This window comes from Acyrthosiphon pisum, chromosome A1, assembly GCF_005508785.2.
Source record: "Acyrthosiphon pisum isolate AL4f chromosome A1, pea_aphid_22Mar2018_4r6ur, whole genome shotgun sequence".
In the NCBI taxonomy this organism is placed as follows: Eukaryota; Metazoa; Arthropoda; class Insecta; order Hemiptera; family Aphididae; genus Acyrthosiphon; species Acyrthosiphon pisum.
This window is the reverse complement of record NC_042494.1, coordinates 77,032,070-77,054,343: the sequence shown is the minus strand read 5'-3', so window position 1 is coordinate 77,054,343 and position 22,274 is coordinate 77,032,070. Positions and strand designations below refer to the sequence as shown.

At 28.6% G+C, this 22,274-nt stretch overlaps 1 protein-coding gene across 1 annotated transcript in view; it reads right to left on the bottom strand.

The window, feature by feature from the left end:
* The window catches only part of LOC100163716 (disintegrin and metalloproteinase domain-containing protein 10), a 94,379-nt gene extending 73,028 nt beyond the window's left edge, over positions 1-21,351 (bottom strand). The window contains exon 1 of the mRNA XM_001945568.5: positions 20,721-21,351. Coding sequence (XP_001945603.2) covers positions 20,721-20,835 — 115 coding nt within the window. The 5' untranslated portion in view covers positions 20,836-21,351. The remainder of the gene's footprint in view (positions 1-20,720) is intronic.
* Positions 21,352-22,274: the final 923 nt, after the last annotated feature.

Here is a 22,274-nt window from a genome sequence, read left to right as displayed (position 1 = left end):
ACCCGGTATAGGTAGGTATAGCCCTTATTATATACCCCATATAGGTAGGTGTCTACAATTTGCTGCGTAACGTTATAGGCGTTATAGTATCGATGTATATTAAAAGAAATATTTATTGTGAGAATTAAAACAACCGCAATCGAAATAATATTTTAACTAACCTATAATATAAGCTACCTACACCACAAAACGGTTAAAACGTATATTTTTATGATTCACAGATAGATTCTGAATACAGTTAGAAATAAGAAAAACTTATTGGCCGTATATAATATAATTAAGCACACAAAATTAGCATGCAAATTACTTACATTATTTAAGTAATAAATTTCCTAGACAATGCTTTATTTTGTTTGAATCATTGTCCTTATAGAGGTATGTATATAATATAATATTTAATTTGTATTATTTAAACATATTAATAATATTCTAAAAGACCGAATAAAAATAAAATACCAAATACAAATAATTAATCCATAATTGATAATAGTTTGTATATATATATATACAGATTACAGAGTGATTTACCAAGTTTACTGGCCCCTATTTTTTCATTTAATCATGAATTTATTCATACATTGGTTTTTAGAATCTTTGAATATACTTAAAGATCATATTTTTAAACTCTTGAGATTTTTTTGTACAACCTAAGGGATGTCCTGAAAACTTCTTTTTTTCAGACGAGAATACTTTTTTTTATTGTAAATTATTTAACTGATGATTTATTTGAAAATGTTGATGTACTTAATTCAAAACTTGAACGAGTTACTCGGTTATTAAAATTTTCATATTAAAAATGATAGTCCTTAACAATGGTTTTACAAAAATATAAAATGTATGTAACATTAGATCTAGTACCTATTTATTATACTTGAACCATTTTTACAGATTATAAATGTTGATGGATTAATATTCTTCTTATTCTTCTTCTAGGCTTTTACAGGCCTTTAAGGTCCATCACCACATCAACCTAATTCCTAAAATGTTCGAATCACTGTAACCCACATATCTTCTAACCCCATTATCATGAACATAATACTATCCTTAATACAGAAAATTAAATAACTCCAAAACTACTCATTTTAAATTTGATTTTAAACATTTTCAGTAAATTATCGGCTAAATAATTTACAGTTATGAGTTCTCATTTTAAAATCAAAAGTTTATATCTTCACAGGGCACTCATTAAGTAGTACAAACAATCTCAAGAATTTAAAAATATGGTCTATAAGTATATTTGAAAATTCCAAAAATCAGATTTTGAATAAAGGCATAATTGAAGAAAGACTGGGTGAACATGCTTAGTGAATCAACCTGCATGCATGTACCTATATATAGCATGACTTAAATATTCATGGTTAGATATAGAGTATAATATATAGTAACTAGCACCAATATTATTTCCAATTTTTATTAATGACACACATTTTCAAAATTGTCTACTGCAGATGATTAGTAAACAATCAAACTGAAGCTGATTTGCTTCAATTTGATTTAAATACTCTTTATGATTTATGAATGACGTTCACAATAATTTCACTCTCAATATTAATAATTGCCAGATAATGACATTTTCAAGAGCTCGAATTGTTTCGAACTTTAAATATAATTACAATCTTAATTGTGACATACTACATCGGACTTAAGGACTTTGGTATATTTTTTGATCTTAAACTTAAATTCGACTGTCGCATTACTAACATTGTTAGAAGATCAAACAAAATATTGGGTTTTATTCATCGTAATTGTGCTAATTCTAATGATCAACTTGCACAAACATCTATATTATATTGTTATTTGGTACGTTTTATTTATGAATATGTCTCAATAATATGGTATTCTTACCAAACAGGTCTTAAATGTAAACTAGAAAAAAATTCAGCAACAGTTTTTACGGTTCCTCCCATTTAAATGTTTCATACCCAGAAAATTGCATTCTTCGTAATCCCCACTTTTATAAATTCTTAACCTTATAACACTAGAACAACCACATTTGCGTTTAGATATAATATACTTTTCGTAAAAGCTCTTCGCTGGAAATATTAACTGTCCTAAATTTCTTAATCATTTTCCATACTCCTGCTCGTAATACCTAGATCTAACAGTACATTTTATCTTAACACAGAAAATACTAAAATATTTAAACTATAGAATTTACATTAAATTACTCGTGAATAAAAAATATATTACCTCTAATAACTGTTTAAATATGTTAACGTAATTTGTATATTTCAACAATAACTGTTTTGATATTTACAATTATAAATAGCTGTAACATCTTATTATCATAATATAATGACATTGTATTACATTTTATGTCCACGATGGGTATTAATATATTATAAAGCTATTTTTTTTATCATCTTAAGCCATTAACTATCATGGTTTTTTTTAAATAATTATACATACCTACCTATGACAATAATTAAGAAAAACATCAAATATTTTTATTTTAGTCGGTAAGTATATAGAATTTATTTCAATACTATAGTGTTTATATAATTATTTTAACGTTTTATAATGAACAAGCCTACATCAAGCGTTAATTTATTGATGGTTACATTTAATCCTATTAAAAGCTATTCCAAACAATGGATCCATTATTTATAGTTGTTAACAGATTTGTTAATTTTAATTAATTAATCTGTTACACTATGTGTTTTATAAGTGCGCTTATTAGGTACTATTCTTTAATTTGTACGTAATATGTTTAAGTTATATTTAAAATAACAAAGGTAACTATAAAGCAAATATTCCTGCTTTTTTTTTTAATTTGCTCAACTATTTTTATATTAATATTAAATAAGTCATCAAATAAAACGTTGATTTCAAATTAAATGTTTAGATCACATTAAAAAGTTTTTTATACGTGAAACCTGCATCAATCTGATAGAATATCTTTCTCAACTGCCACCAAAACTTTATTTTAAATTGTCGTAAACTCGTAACAAATTGTTATTTTTACTATAATAGTTATTGCAGATTGCAGAAAGTTTTGATACAAAAATATCAACCCTATTCGAAATGTTGATTTCCTTCTTGATTTCTTATAATAAGATTAAACAACTGAGTGAGTATATTATATGATATACCTACATATATATTATATTCATAAATTATACATTATTTATTTGGCATTTGTTAATAGTTTAACTAGGTACAAACTTTACAAAATTTCTCATTTCACATAAAAAGTCATTTTTATTCATCCGTCAATTTAGATGGTGGTTGTCTCAAGGGACAACCAAACTGATAGTCATCCCCATTCAACCAATTGAAATTTTGACTATAGTCCTTAAACTCAAACATAGAAATTCTTGAAAATAAAAAGTAAAACTACGAATTACATTAAAAACACTAAACAACTGTGGACACACATACATACATACACGCACACATACATACATACATACATACATACATACATACATACATACATACATACATACATACATACATACATACATACATACATACATACATACATGCAAATAACGGTAAGTAAAAATTATTTAATCGAATAATTAGTATCAAACTTAAATTTTTTGTTCGTGATTATTTCGCGGGCAGTACCTATTCATTGGACACTCCAATTATATTTCTTATGAATAATCAATTACCATTTATCTACCCTGCTGAATACAGACTATAGTCACCATACAATAAGCTCGCGGTATAATAGTATACCTGTACAGAATATAATATGTATACATGTGGACCGCGTCGCCAACATTGCCATAGAACTCTCGGGGGATTTATTTTAATTAATACCGACGGCGGCCATTAGTTAAATTGAATTGCCGCATTCAGAATTCCACAGAGCCTTTACATGGCAAAATAACGAAAGCCCAGTTTTGAAATCACGAAGACCCCCCCTCCCAACCCAATCACATTCCCACTATAATACCATTCACTGTCACTCGAACACTATCACGACCCTCCACTTCAACTCATTTAACTTGCTGTCACACAATTATTGTCATACTGTTACACCGTCCTATCGCGATTTCATATATACAAGCAAAATCAGTATAATAATGGACCACGCTAAAATATATATATACGCCAAGGCAACTGTTTGAAATCTTGGTTTTAGCTGGCGACCAAGTGCCTCTCCGACACGGGACCCTCCGTTTTGAGCGTACAAACGGAATGTCAAGAGGGACGCCTAATTTTTACCCTGAAAAACGCTCACGGACTTTTCGTTTATTGATCCATAAAGTATCAGTAAAAACACCAAAAACCAAAACAGTACGCAGTACTTTTCTTTTCATTTCGAACGTCTATCAATTTAAATTACACCACTTTATATTCAATAAAATATGTTTTATTTTATTACATACACACACAATGTTGTGAATGGTATATAACAATTGGTTGATAAAAAACATAAATTAATTTATTCTTATATGTAGTTATATTTTTAATGTATACGTTTCAACGTTTGTAATATAAACCTAATAGAAAATATGTTTGAATTTTATCAAAATATATTTACGTTTCAGAAGTGGTTCTAGTTAAACTGAATATTTAAACGAGCGCGTTTCCTATAGATAATAAATTCTTTCATGTATACAGTTGTTTATGTATTATGTATATAATAAATAATACGACCGTCGTTTATTCGTGAATTTCCATTGAACTGTTTTCAAACTTAAAGCATTCAAAGTTATAATTTTTTTACATACATAATAAATAACATTTTACCATGTTAACCTCATTTTAAAAATAATAAGCTTTTATATTCTAACAGAATGTTTCTATGACTCTCAAGTCATAAGATGTAGGTACCCAATGACAAATTGTTTCTAATGATTAAAGAGAACTACATTTTAACGAATATTTTACGCACGCCAGTAATTAATAATGCAATAATGTATACAAATATATATCTACATATTCTCCTAAAAATATTTACACAGCGCATCAAAAAACTGAAATATTATAATATATAATAAATGATGAGAATGATTATATGTAATTAGTAATTAGTAATAATATAACTTATAAGTATTGCCTTTAGAATATTTAAACCACTAAAACAACGTTATAGTTGAGAGCATAATATAATCCTATATCTAGATGGTATAAATAAAATAATGACACAAGAATAATATTTTAATATTTGGCAAATTTTAATTTTTAGGCAGATTAGACTAAGTTTTTGATAGTTAATATTAGCTCTAAATAAAACTTAAATTTTCTGGAAATACTATCACGAAAAATATTAATGGAAAATTCAGAATAGATTTAATAAACAGTAACACATTTAGATATGTAAATAATAGATGTATATAATATATATGTTACCGGCAAAAACATAAATTACTATAGTCAATAACGATATTTCCGATCAAATTAGACAGTAGGTATACGATATTGACTAGGAAATAACGCTAATTTCCATTATTTTCGAACAATGATGCAGAAATATTTCCTAGGTAATGACGATAAATCCAGTAAATTTAATTTTTTTTTAATTTTAAAAGTAAAAATAGCCAAGAACCACTAATGGGTGGCTGCTTATTCCAAACAATCATGTTCTACTACTCTTATCATATAAACTTATTGTGCTTCAAATAGTATAGATTGTTTATGCCAAATAAAAAATAAAAAAAAAATAAAAAAAAGTAAAAATTGATTTATAATGGAAAAAGATCACACCGGCTTGCGGGTACCCACGATGGGCTACGGACCACCGTTTGGGAAACAAAACTAAAACTAATATATAGTTTCAATTATTTTCATCTCTTTTTCTTAAACTTATTAAAATTACATATAAATTACATATAATTAAAATCGAAATGTAAAAAAAAATAGAAATAAATCTAAATTAGGTAGGTATTCTTTGTCGTATACGGCGATCACAGACATACGCAAATAAACGAACCTTTTAACTATAATAAACACTTTTATTAAAACGTTGCGTCCATTGGCGATCGAGTCACACGATCACCACCTGGATCTAACACTGGTAGTTAGTGGTAATCGAGTCACACGATCACCACTCACTGACCCCTTTTCTGTCTTAACATATTCCCTATATCTTAAACTTAAAATCGAATGACTATCGAATAATATCGATTGTCCTATGGTTAAATTATACTTAATTGTTATTATATTACATTATTCTTATTTTACCCTAGTTACATGAAATATGTTTAATGTTTATAGAATTTGAATTATTTGGTATTCTACTTATTACCAATAATTGTTTTCTTAACCTAGTTTTTCACTAACATTTCTTATTGTAGGTACTAAATCTTTTAAACTTATACCTATATTAAACGCTTAATACAACAACTTATTTCAGTATATTATGTTATGATATATTATTAATTGTATAAAATATAATAGTAGATAGGTATATTAGGTTTTATAATATGATAAATTTTGTGGTATTTTTATTATGATAAAAAATATTAACATTTCCGTGTTAACTTTAATAGTACGTACAACAATTACATCCCTTATATGTATTTCAACTAAAAACATGTAAATATATAAAAAAAAACAACTAAAATTAAATCCTCAACTATAAAAAGTTTTAAGTATCATATTATGCTCAAGGAGTTAGTGATTTGTATTCAATGAAATTAATTAAAACACTATTATACTTTAAATTACTCATTCATTCATATTCTAAACAGTATAACATTCCATCAGTTAAATTCATAATAAACCCTTCAACACAACATAAATTCACTCGAGTTCTTAGTCGTTTGTTTTGCTTCTCGGCTATTCATCCACCCACAATTCGTAAAAAAAATATAATAGATACTCGAAGAACCCGGAGTATGAATGTATCGCTTAACTTTAACATAAATACATTTATTATTACTACTAAATTGTATAACTCTACCTATATTAAGTTTTACCTCTCGGTATTCACAAGTTAATTTATCAAGCCATCAGTATATTGCGTTACCTACTTCTATAGTTTGTATATTATATTATGTGTGTATAACAAAACAGATATATTTATAAAATGCAATAAATACTTTATTGTTTCATTAATAAATAAAAAAAAAATTTTAAAAAATTAAAAAATGAATAAATAAAAACATCTTATTTTAATTCGACCTACCTATTAATATAAGGAAATACATGGCAATGAAATCAATACATTACAATATAACGATCTTAATTAAGTGGAAAACTTTGAAAATTCCATTCGCATTGTTCTTATTTTAACATAACAAAACGTCTAATTCTGGGTAAAGCAAGAGGATTAGTATGATTGTGACTCACATTGAGTTACCCTAGGTGTCTTCATGCTGCAAAATTCCATTATACAGAACAACTGAATAATTCAAAGTGACATTACTGATGGCAAGACAGGGATTGTTAGACCTATAAAGTGAATTCAGCTGAATGTTGAATTGACATTTATTTCTTGAAATCTCTCACATAAAATGGTCTAAATTTACTGCTCAAAAAATAATGTAAAGTATGTGTGCTACACAAAAAGCTATCACCATAAAATAAAAAATGTATCTATTTTGAATATAATATCAACTTATACAACCAATAATCTAATGGTTCAGTATTGTACTAATTGAATTAAAATTAAAATTTAAATTAAGTAGCCATATAAAAAACTTATAATCAGACTATATTTTTAAGGAATTTATTAACTATAATAGCTTAGCAAATTATATTATATGAAGTATTTAAGTCTATAAATATTTGCCTATAAATATTTGATGAAAATGTCTAGTCTCAACAATTATTTCTTTCATAATCACACTGAAAAAACGAAATTATTTTGAAAATTTGCATTGCGTAAATAATCTAGATTTCCCGTGATTTTTGTTTGTTTTCCCCAACAATTATAAAAAAAAGTATTTTGACCACTCTGAGTCCTAACTACATACAATTTGCTCCCAGAAACCATCCTAAATGTTGAAAATCACGGTGATATTGAATTGAGTCCATGCTACTTTTATGTGTTCGAATTGAGCCCAAGGTATTATCTTAATATGTTTGAATTGAGTCCGTATAGATAAAATGTCATAACAACCTGTGCCCTAGCCGGTGACCTGGAACCTTGCACATCATATTATTATACCAGATCATAGGCGCAATTTCAACTTTTGACTTGAGGGCTGAATATATTAAAGGCAAGCACACCATTGAAATATGACATATTAAAATTATATGTCCTAGGTTTTTTATTTTTTTTTTTTTTTTTGGGAGGGGGCTACGGCTAAGTTTGGGGGGCTTAGGAAATATTTTATTTTCCATAATTGTATGCATGAACTATGAAGTGTGTGTACTAGTAAACTATGTAGTTTTATTAATATTATTCTCTCACTCATTGTTTGTAATTTAACAAAAAACCTCTGGAATTACTGGAAGTAAGTATGTATAAATTGAATTACTTCATAAACGCATGATATTGTAATTTGTAGCGGAAAAAAACTAAAATGTGTGATACCTCAATCTTATTCACTTTTTATTTTACAATAGTAAATGGATTTTTGATTAAATTAAAATAATTTATTTCATTAAATAATTAGGTATGAATTAGGCAACAATTTGGTACCTATATTTATTACTAAAATGTAATTTGGACTGTATTATTTATACTCCAAATACATTTAGAAAACATATTGGTGTTTTATAATCTAATAGGTACTTATTAGTTATTGCATAAATATTATTAGAGTACCTATACGAAATTAAGTTATATTTTAGTTAAAAATAAAAAATCAATTTTATAGATCCCAACATTGAATAATGTTAAGTCTTAACTTAAGTTTAAAAACGTATAACATTATTTTAACCATTGAATGATACAGATAAGGTAAGAGGTACAAATTTAGAATTTAATTTCAGTTTGAAAATATTAATACATAATATGAAAAAAAAAATTATTTAAATTACCTACTCTATTAATTAAAAATTTCAATAAATAATTAACCAATAATATTATTTTGCATAACCATAAAAATAAAAAGTTATTATTATTTTATTTAAAAATCACGCGAATGCAACTTACACAACTACACAAGTATAATACGACATAACATGTACCTAACAAATCAGTTGTGTATTAGTCACAGGTATGACTATAACACAAATATACAATGGACAAACAAAAAGTGACAAAAATAATAATATAATAAATGTGACAAGTTTAAAAACTATATTAAATCATCAATAGGTCATTGAGATTATAACAATGAATGAAATTTAAAAAACCACTATTACAAATGTAAAATGTTATAGGTACATTTGCATGGCCATTGACATTATTTTTCTATTTGATCTTCATCACTATAGCTTTTAATACACTGCCATTGTGTAGCATTATGCTAAAATTGTATACGTAGGTACCTACTACAATAAAAATGTGTTGTATATAAAAGATAATAAAATATATAGGTTGGCCTTAAAGTCATCATTGATTAATGTATACTCTAACATAATATATATTTCTATTATATCCATAGATATTTTAAAAGATGTCATGAGTGATAAATACACATTAAAATAAAATAATATATACATTTGTTGGTTATACTTAAAATTACAAAAACTATTATGAATTATGAGAGTTATAGGTATCTTCTATTATTGTGAACATAATCTACAAAGCTCTAGATTTTATTACACAATACAATGCTTATTTCATATGTGTAACAAATAAGTAATCACAATACTACCTAGTATACTACGTATAATATATTTTTCCGTTAGTTATAATTTTCTAGGACATTTTTCATACTTTTTTTAAAAATGTATTGGGGTTATATGGAATTTGTAAAAAATCATTTTTAAAAATAAGCATAATATTATATCACGCGATTGTGAATAATATACAAGAGGAAAATAACAATATTAATATGAATCACAGATAAAAAAAAGCGACCCAGCAATGAAACTTTTTGAATTGTTATTATTTTTGCTTTGATACATTTTGATATTGTCTTTTTAGCTATTAACAAATAATTGTAATTTAACTACTATAAGCCATTGTTAAACTGTATTGCGATTTGGAAAATACTGAACGTTACTTAAACATATAAAACAAAGTACATACAGTGATAATGTGACTATAAATAATAATACCTGTCTAGTCTATTATACAAATATTATATGACTCTGTAAAAATGCCAAATATTTCACTTTAGAGGTTCTTCGATGCCGTGTACTTTAACACCAATATAATTATATATTAAAATTATTCATACATTTTACAAAAATATTTAGAAAAATAAACCAACAATTTTAACTTGCAACATACAAGTCTATAAGAATAATTTTTAAAAAAGTAATCAAGTCATTGAAATTGAAATTAGGTATGTAATATGATGGTACAATTAGATGTTCGATATTCTTTATCCGATAGCAATTAGTGCTGCACAAGTATTTAAGTGGATGCCACCCGTATGTGTGATAACCGTCTTACAAAGTTACAAGTTAAAACTAATCAAATTATCGTTCAATAGAACCAATCTTGTGTAGTTGTCTGGTGAACGTTTATGAGACGGAAACAAGTAGCATACGACACACAGTGTTAAAATTATTAATTATTTAAAAATTAAATATGTTATTGAATATATTATTTATTTCATGTTATTTTATTCTAATATTTGTATATAAAATGATGATTATTAATTCACCTTATATTATTAATAACCTATTGCACATTTGAATATCTATTGAAAAATATCTATTATAGATATTACCTACCATCGCTTGGGTCCATCGTATCCAGATTAAGCATTACGGGTACATCCAATTTTTAGAATTTATTTGAAATTAAATAAAATCTAAGATTTTATACTAATAAAATTCCGTAATTTTAATGGACTAAATACAAACTGTTTGACTAATAAAACTATGAGTGTTAGCATTGAATAATTAAAAAGTACCTAATATTTTCAAGGTTATATTATTTGTTATTAAAAATAAATTAAATAGACAAACCCTATGGAAAAAATATATAATATTCAAATAGTCTCGTTGGCGTATGAGTATGTTTTTTTCTAGTGTTTAGCATTTAGCATGGAAGGGGCAGTCAACTCGGAGTACGTACACACACATACACTTACACAAACACTCACACGCAACAAGTCATCCAACGCACCAGACAAGAGAGGTGACTAACCTCGTGGGGGCCCTCCTCGCTCTTCTATCGTTGTCGTCGTTGGTGGCGGCATCGGCACAGGCATCTGCCACCACATGTTGTAGGTAAGTACGCTCGCAACGGTTACACAATTTGTTCGTTTTACTTTGGTGTTCATATGGAAACCTTAAATAGTATTATTTATATTTGACCCTCGTATTGAATGACGAGCGTTTAGTATTGTAACATGATAAAACTTGATATTTTCTCAATTTTTAAAAACAGTAAAAACATGAAAGGAAATTTCAAATTTGCCAAAAAAAACTTGTTAAGTACTTTATATTCGAGTTTATACTCGACTTTATATCATTTATTGTCAAAATGTATAATATTCAATTTATTTTAACTTTAATTAGTTATTAGTTATTACATTATTTTAATAAAAATAATATTATATATTTATAGTTCGTAAAATAGAACAATAGTCAATGAGTAATATTATACATATTATTATATTAATGATAGCTTAACTTGAATCACAAATTTCAAATTTGTAACGTATTAATTTACTTATTATCAAATAATACAACGCCGGGTTAAGGGTTGCAATTGGCAAGGTTGAAATGTTCCCTTCTATAATCACAAATGTGCCGATATTTGGCTAGTCTGCTACTCTGCTGACCCGATGGCTGATGGCCAAAAACCAACGGTCATTTGGACACTTTAATCTCACTACTGCAGGATTCGGCCTCTCTTTATTATTAAAACAAAACGTGGAACGAACTTATATAATATCTTTATAGTGGCCTATTGTGGCGCGGTAGTTGGCTTCAGTCACAAACGTGTTCTGAAGTCAAGCATCAGCCGGTGTCACTAGTTCCCGGATGGGTGACCACCTGGGTTTTAGTGACAAATCCTAACTATGTATACACGTGTTCTAACCAACCGTACTCTCCCCAACAGTGAAAAAACCTACTAAATAACCTTCGGACTAATGACCATAGATATTGAACCCTTAAGTCAATAAAAAAAAAATCTTTAAAGGGTTGATTGAATAATAAAGTGAAGACTGGCCAAAATATTGACCCTTTTCTAAATTATGTATTATGACACTATACTGCAAAGATATAGGGTTACTACTTAGGTACTTGACAGTAACAGTAGACAATAGTATACATAGTAAATTATTATTCTACATCTAGTCATCTAGGTCATTATTCACTAAGTAGTGGGTGTTTTCTACATTCCGGTTTAAGTTGTATAAGTATATATTTTTGAACTCATTACATCAACATAAAGTTTTATTATGTAGATATCAATGATTAATAAAAAATACATATTATGTTTAAACTGATTATAAAAATTAAAAAAATTAATTAAAATAACTCACATGGAGTTAAATATGAAATCAAATATTAAAAAAATTATCAGATTTTAAGAAGTCCATAAATGCAGTGGTGGATTCAGGGGAGGGGCACAGGGGCACGTGCCCCCTGTCAGTTTTCTATCAATAATTTTTTTATGTAACTACGAGCAATGAGTATCATATAAATGAAAAATTAATTTAATAAAAATAATACTACCAACTATTAATTATTATTTAATATAATCATTATTGTTCAAAAATAATAGTATGCAATATGTATGTATTATTAATTAAAATTAAACTTATACAATTTATATGTGCCCCCCCCCCTATCAAAACATCAAAGATCCACCCCTGAATAAATGTGTTAATTTTTTAAAGAACTTTAGTTTATAAATAATAGCATCTTATAGAAAATTAAACTAACAATAATTATTAAGTAAGTCAATTTATTGTACAATTAAATGGTATAATTAAAACTCAACATTTTCTCTTTTCAACTTCAATGAATTCAACTAGAATTCAATGATTTATACAAAATATTAATTTTAAGCACTTACATAATATAGGTCATGCCTTTCTATTTCAAATTAAAAATTATTCATTTACAATATTTTACAAATTGCCTACTAAATAAATGTATATTGTATATCTACTAAATAAATTCATTCGTAAATAAACCTCCGATCAATAAACAATCCTAAAACTAACTAAATCAAATAATTACACAAAACAAACTACTCATACATAACATAAAAAGATTATTTCATATTTGCAACTTGCATTATAAGATCAATAAATGATTTTATTGTATGTAAAAAGGAAAAAGTAGACGATAAACTATACGTCAATCTTGACGAAATAAGAATTAAGAATTGGAGCATGTCTAAGCGAACACTCACTTTCGACTAACAAGAAAAAAAACATTTAGTAAAATATAAATTTAAAGAGAGGAAGATTCAAATATTATTTTATATAATAAATCTTCTATAGAAGTCAAAAGTGACATATGAAATAACAAAGAAAAATTAATAAAAAAAAAATGTTAAAAATGTAAAAGTAAATATTTAGAAGTTTTACCGTAGGTAATAATTATAAATTATAACATACTCTAATTTATTTTAAAGTTTCCATAGAATAAAAAAATTTAATAAATAAATCATTTTACGCATAGTGCTTGTTGTATTTGAACAATATTTGTTTATTAATGTTAAATTGTTTAATAGGGCTAAATAAAAATTATATTTATATACAGCAGATATTTAATTAAAATTTGCATATATATAGTATGTTTTTATAAATTCCTACCGACTACCACTATAAATTAAATCACATAGGTAATTATTAAAAATAACGGGGGTATTTTTAAGAATGGGTTCTAAATAAAAATATCATTACTATATCACTTAAATTTTGTAAATCTTGTAACAAAAGATTATAATAACGTCGTTTTAATACTATTATACAACAGACCCCATGACTAAAAAAAATAATAACATATCCAAAAGTTAAAAGGGAAATTCTTAATTGCTAGCGATGACAACCAAAAAAAAAAAAAAGATTGTTATTAATAGCTTATGTACCTATCATACAAATATGTAAATTAAGTATTCAATTTAAGTATTCAAAACATCATTAAAAATTGAATAATTTTTTTTTTTATAAAATCTAATCAGTGTTCAACATTTAAGGATGATAAATTACGATGATGATTTTTTATTTTATTCGATTTTGTGATAAATTTAATTTGTTTTATTTTATTTATGTTTCATAATTTAAAAATTGCCATCTAACAAACATAAGGAGTTTGTAGGACATTTATACGTTTAGAGCCAATATTTTAATATATTACCCGTTGTTTTGAAGAAGGACGTTGTTAATCTAGGTGTACAGACATACCAACCATATAAAGGCAGATTACACTACACTCGGTTGAACTCGAACGCTTTAATAAAACGTGAGGGAAAAAACCATGTTATATCACAAGAACCATTTCCAGCGGATTTAATCCCCGCGTACACGTGGTATGTGTATATAGTGGGTTTACTCTTTTGGAAGTCCACCGATAATTTTTCACACAGGAATTAATTGTTCAACTTTCATAAAAGGCACGCTAGATGGTAACCGTCCAATATAATGCTGTGGTATACCTATATAACTATATAAGCATTCTAAGTTCAACATATTTACAATTATACCCACCGATAATACATTTTAACGAAAACATTATCCCTAATATGTTTGATTTATTATGCTGGGATTATCGTTGGTGTTGATCGTTATAAAATGTATAGTAGGTACTTTTGTAAAACAACTGATATTTTGCAGGATGTACACCAATATTTATTGTGCATAAAAATACGATACAATCAACTACGAACAATAATCAGAAACAACATGGCAAAATGCCAGAACAAACACTGATGTCGTCTATGGACTATGAATCAGTTTAACAACGAAAAAACCACTGGGTAAAATCATAAACACTATACTATACTATACTATACATATACTATAGATAATGTATTCTCAATATATTATTACAACGTCTCAATAGATTTAAAAATCATTTATAATGTAATCAAAACTTTTTATAACTATACAATTATACTTAAAGAATGGATATTTTTGTATTTTGAAATATTACCAATATAGGAAAAAAACCTATACATATATAAAGAATGATCCAAACGTTTTAAATTGTTATAAAACATAATTTGATTACAGGTATCAGCTACCAAAGCAACATTATATATTACACAAGTACTTACACTAAGAAGTTATTAGTAAAAATAATAATATTTTATTCATTACTGCAGTAAATAAAAAATAAAAAATAGTATTATAATAGGATTGTAAAAATATAGTAGGTAATAATAATAATAATAATACCAGTAGGTACCATAGCCAAATTAAAATCATATTATATTATATTGTAATAAAAATGATTATAAAGAAAAAAAAATAAGTTTAACAAAATTAGTCAAAAAGTTTCCAATCACTCGTTTAAAGCTATAATTAGTTTAAGGCACTCGCCTATATACCGCAGCTTCACAAATTATAAAAAAAAAATAACAAGCTATTTAATAGTTTATCCAGAATCAGTACCAATAGTTTAGGTGAATATTTTTTCAATGAACTAAAACTGCCTACCTAATAAGTAATAAGTATTATTTTTAACCGATCTTTGAGTTGAGACTTTCAGTACACTAATTCACTTTAAACGTCTTATAACATGTATGTACATTGTACATACATTGCATTGACAACAACTAACAAGTCATTTTTTTGATGAATAAATCTAATGTCAGATTTAATGACATTCTTTAAGATGCAATATATGATCTATAAATGTAAGTTTAGTATAGCGTAGACTTTAAAGACGACGAATCATGTTCTTTATGAAGTGCAAAAAAAAAATCGAAATTTTTAAAATAAAATACCAAGTTTAAATCAACACTATAATATTCTGTTTTTAAATTGCTAGGTTAAAAAAAATATAAAATAAACACCCAATTGTAAAAGAATGATAATTTTGGAAACATATATAATATGTATATACGTATATTGACTTTCAGAATGTTTCCATGTTCTAGACTTATTTCCACTCCCTCTTAACCAAAAAAGAGGGAGTCTGATTGATACAAACGACGAAGACGACGACGACGACGATACAGCGACTTATAGCGTTGCTGCCATATTATAAATCTATACGGCTTAGCATCATTTTCTTTATTGATCTCTTGAAATATAACTATTTATCTCGCTCCGAAGGCCAGGCGAAAATGGTCCATTCGCTGTTCCGGTCGAACGCGTGTTATTTCTCATTTTACCAACAGACACATATTTGTTACCTACTGCGGCACAATCGCTTTATTCCGAAAAATTACTATATACACTACCAGGTCCACCACCACGTTCACTGCAATCTTACACAAACTACAAAACTCAATGGTGAGTTATTACTATTTTCTCATATATTTTCTTTTTATCTTCTACGAAAGCGAAACACTACGACCACACATATCACTACTGTTATTATTATTGTTTCCAATAAGCAATAAGGCTGTAATTTCGAGCGGACTTAAAACCACCACACAATTTATAACGTTATATACACTATACATACAGTTTATAAGAAAAATACTAACAGTCTTTTTTTTTATCAATATTATTGAAAATTTAAACGTAAAATGTAAAAATATGTACACGTATCATAAATTCATAACACATCTATGATTAGAAAACAATTTTTTTATACTTCAATAAACATTGTACAGACAAATAATTTTAGAAAAAGTAAGAACACAGTAATGTTAGTAGCCGTGTAAGTATATACCAAATTATTTATTTTTAAAAATAAACAATTGCATAGTATGTATACTCGAATTCCCAAAAGCTAAATAAGTACATACCTCATGACTATAACTATAATGAAAAAAAACTAATTAGTATTCGGCTTTTGCAATTTGAACGAAATTGTTTACGATGTTAACCATTAGCACAACGTTTATGAAAAAGGTCATATTTTTTAATTTCTGTATACTTCCTACCGTCGAAAGTGAATTCTACAATCTAAAATATAAACTTTATGTAGCGACCTACAGCTTTGAATAATCATTTTAGACTAGTTATTCTACCAATTTCATTGTTTGACTAGACAATATGTATTTAGAGCAGCTGATTTTACATTCACATTTTCAAAATCAGCATCCTACAAAACATACGACTAAGAATAATGGGTTAATCATCAACTATTTTAATAATAATAATAACTTTATTGCATTTAAGAAAAATTTTACATACGTTGTACAAATAAAGATTATTTAAATGATTGTCTCCAAAAGCCTTGGCTTGTGGAGGAGACAACAGTTCATATTTTAGGGTATATTTACAATTTTAAGACAACTACATTTAATTCTTATACATAATAAACAACTAAAGTTATACAAATACATTATAGGCAATAATTAAACAACAAATTATGAGACAGGCACAATATTCAAATACAGCACAAATGTATAGATGGTTTTATAAACAAATGTTCATCTTATACTTAATATACTTTTTATAACGTTCATAATCATTATAAAATAATAATTGTTTAATAGGTATATCGTACTTCATGCATAACTGTATACCTATATGTTATCTATATACTATGGATATTAAAGAAAATTAGGTGTATAGGCCATATAGGTAGATATAATTAATGTTCATACTTTAAATATAATTTGTTTTTTATTTAATCGTCCATCGTTTTTATGGCTTACCCAACTTCACGAGCTGTTACCGTTGTTATCAACATTTTGTTTAATAGCTTATGAAAATTGTTATCAAAAAAATTATGAAAGTTTAATCATATATTGTCTAGAAAAATTAAGGAAACCAATTGGTTTTATTCTATTCGTGGAGGTGATGAACAGCCAAATAACAGGCGACAGCACTAAAATAATTAAAACTCGTATAATTTAATTAATATACACTACAGTTTGAAAATTAAGGTGTGTAACATTACAAGATATAAAGATAGGGTGCTAAGAACTCTGACTAGGTTCGCTCACCTTAGTACAAAATAACCTTGAATTATAGTTTGAAATCTGATCGCAATGATTGCATTAGAAAAATAATTAAGCTATATTGTTTACAGTTGGTTCATTTTATCAAATTAAAAATGTTCACAAAAACAAATTATAAGACATTTTTAAGTGTATTAAAAACTATATGTATTCATAACCGAAAAACTAAAAATTATATTAACAGAAATTTTAAAATATAGGTATCTGTAAAAATATAGATACTTTATTCTGAAACAGTAAAATGAATCTGTTAAATTTTGTTATTTAAAAATATGTTTTAATACCTAATCTGAAATCATACATTCATACCTATTATTTTAATTAATCATATTTTAAAAGTTTAAAGCCCAAAATAACACGTTTTATTGAAAAAAAATAAAATCATTATTTATACACATCACCGCCATTCGTAAAATTAAAAATCTCATCGTTATTCAAACCTTGTTGATAAACAAAATGTTCATACTAATGTTCATAAAAACAAACGCATGGTTTTCTTGTATAATTAAAAATAATTAAGTAGATGCATTTTACCTCGCATTTTACTGTCAGTTTCCTATCAAATGTTGTAATATCACATTAATATATTATAGGTCACACTAAGTGTTTTGTAGGATTATAGTAATATCCTCTTAAAAATAACTAGCTATAAATGTTCATGATTTTACCGTAGATATTCAGTTTTCACAGTTTTTCACAAAAATTATGAACCACCAAAGTTCAATTTGTAATCTAAGTATGAACCAAGTAATATTTTTCCATTATTTGCACTTTACTATGAAATAAGTTAAATAAATCGAATTTGGTTTTTGTGAAGCACATTATGCAATTCATAGAACTACACGAATGTTGTCAACCAGGATATATTTTATGAAATCGTACAAAATACAGATTACTTTTGTCGATTACAAATATAAGCTTATTTCCCGGCTTATTTCTTACTTCTCCGAAAGCTTTTGTTGATATATTGTTTCCAAATTTTAGTTAGTTTTCCAACGAAATATATTTTATAAGTATAGATTAGCTACTTAAGATATTTTCAACATACCATCGATAACCGGATAAAAATCGGATTATCGATTACTACATATATACCTACCTACTTAATTGTATATACGTACTCGTATATTCAATCAATTATTATATACCTACCTATTTATTTATTATAAATTACAATGAACTTTCCACAGTATATTATAGTACAATTTATACTACATATTGCCTACATGATATTTTATTAACTAACATATTATATCACGTTCTCTATAAATACAAATATTTAATTATAAAATTAATAAAAATATAACAATATTATCAATATTTTGAACTTATATTTGTATTTCTTCTAAGATAACGTCAAACACTTTTTTAGGAGAGGGAGGACCTTTATTTAAAAAATATAAATATACAACACAACAATCACAAACTTACACCTAAAAAAATTACTAAAATGTTATGACACTAATCACTAATGCAGTAATGCCGCGTGTTGCATAAAAAATTGAATGGACTAATCATGAGCTACTAAATTTTGTTTAAGGGACCATTAGCTCACTATTGACTCATTAAATGTTCAATGATTGTTTGTGCAACCCGGCATAAGGGTAGTATATAGTAATAAGTGGTCAATATATGTACCTATAACATTATATATACCTATTATATGTACCTATTATATGTACCTATTATAATATCATAGGATCGACCAGAAAGCTCTAAACACAAATCGTGCTGTCGAAATACGCGAAAAACCAATACTTTTCCATTAGGCAATAATAAATTATGAATACGCGTAATAGGTATTATTACAGTAAGTTGTAAGTATTAGGTTAGGACATCCACCCATGCCATTGAAAGTAGAATGTAGTAGTACTATTATACCTACAACCTCTAATACATAAAAATATCAAGCACTGCGTATTGTGATACTGTACAAAGACTGAACGGCGAACGCCAATATATAAATCCGACGGTTTCCACAGACGACATTCTTCGGTCGAATCGTTTGTATAAACAAACGCGGCTTAGCGTAGGCGGCCCAGACTGCAAGAACACAAGAGAAAGCTACGATGGCCGTCCATCCCACGGGCAATTAGATACGTTTATGTATCGTATTGTATATTATGTGTATTATATACTATTATATTATTATTGATACGAGGTCGTTCGATGATAATGGAATTATATATTGACACAGGACACAAGTATTATATACCTAGCATATTAGCATGTATAATAAAATACTCGTAACATATTTAATACTCAATACCTGAGTACACATTATAATATATTATAGATGCTAAAGGTAGGTGGTAACCGGTAAGGCGGTAACAATCTGTAGTATAGATTCTATAATGTGTCAATATCTTATGTAGTAATATAAAAATATGGGTAACTGCATACAGAGTATCTAAGTAAAGGGGTGTGAATTGTGATTCACTGTCACGTGTCTTTTTTTTGTAAATCCAGTACGAAAATACCTAACACTTTACCCACAAGTTGAATATATTTTATTTTCGACTCAAACCATTTGGGGAGAAGGGTCCAATCATCTTTTGATCCGGTTTTTCGATTGATGTTTATAAACACTGATCTCCGAACGTACGCGCTTTTGACAAGACAAACTTTTACTTATTGTAATTGTAGTTACACCTACATAACATGGCTAAGAACAATAATATAATATTATGTGGTGTACCTGGTTGTTGGACGGGGGTAGAACTTATCCGTCCAAACTTTCCGACGACCACCGTCAGGAAGACGGCCACGGTGGTCGCAGTGGCGAACGCCGTCGGCGAAGCCGCGGGCCACATGTCGTCGCGCGGCTTAAGCGCCCCGTGCTTGGCGGCGGCGTTTCACGTGCCCTTCATCGTCGTCACACTGCGGCGGGTCGGCCGATTTTTTTTCGCGGACGCATGTTTTCGCAATGCACCGCACTGCCGAGGGCAAACGAACGTTTCATGCCGTCGACCACCGCCGCGGCCGTCGCACCGGCGACGAAACTTGCCAGGCCATTCGCGTGAGGATAAGTGTTCCTATTATTGTAAACCAAAAGTAATACGGCGGTAAACACACGCGCGACCGACAAAACAGGGCAACGACAGAGATGGTGGCGGATGATGTACGGGCTTATAGGACACCAGAGAGGCGGGATGTTGTCGCAGGATATTGTCTTCGATATTATGCTATAATTTATTATCGCCGGATTGCACTGCGACTGCGGACGAAACGCGGGACGCGCGCGCAACACAACGTGCAGCACGGAAAGTGAACGACTGACTGGCGAGCGGTGACTACTGACTGTATAGTGACTGGCGGTCGGTGAACGGACGACGGCAGCGGCGGCGACGATGACGACAAAGAACGGCGTCGGCTGTGGCGGACGCAGTGGTGGGCTGGTGGTGGTAGCGGTGGAACGGCGGCAGCGATGGTGGAGGTGGCGGCCGTCGCTCTCGCAACAGCTGAGGGAACCGCAGTTTGGTCGGTTCCCGGGCATCAGAGCGCAGCACACGCAACACGTGCACCGTATGAATTTCCCCCCGACCGCGTCCGCGTTTTTTCTCCTCAAGCGAGCCCCCCCGCCCACTCCAATTGCACCCCTACCAAAGGACGAGTGCCAGTTAGATACGTTCGTCCCGATGTCCCGTTTTGTTCGTTACGCCGAAACAACGATAATTCCCCTGGCCCGCGACTGTCCTCACGGGGCGACCCTCATCGCGATCCGACCTAATGCCCATCCATATACCGTTGGGGTGACCCAGCGAGGTCATAGGGTCCCTGCAGCGGCGCTCGAGTATCGAAATATATTATAATATATTTAAGGCAAAGCGTGAAGGTATTGAATGCACCACCACCTCCACCACTTATGACCACGGTGTCTATTATGCCTCTTGACATTTTTTATTTATTTTATGTTCTACAAGCACCCGCAGACAGGGGTGGTCTGGCATAATAAGACATATCCACAGGAATCCACTAGGAGTTAAGTGCTCTTGACCAGAAAATAAGTGAGTGTTGTAACCACGATATCCATTTTTTTAGGTATCAAACATTTCAAATTAGATATGTGTAAAAGTAGGCTTATAAGTCTTAAAATAAAAAAACAAAGACCACCAATAGTGAATTTGCTTTAAGGGCGTTGCATGCGGCGATTTGCTGTCTTTGTCTAACACACTAGTAACATAGGAATAACGACTTAAGCACCTGACAAAAATTACTTCTAGTTGTTTGATTTAAAAAATGTAAAGATGTT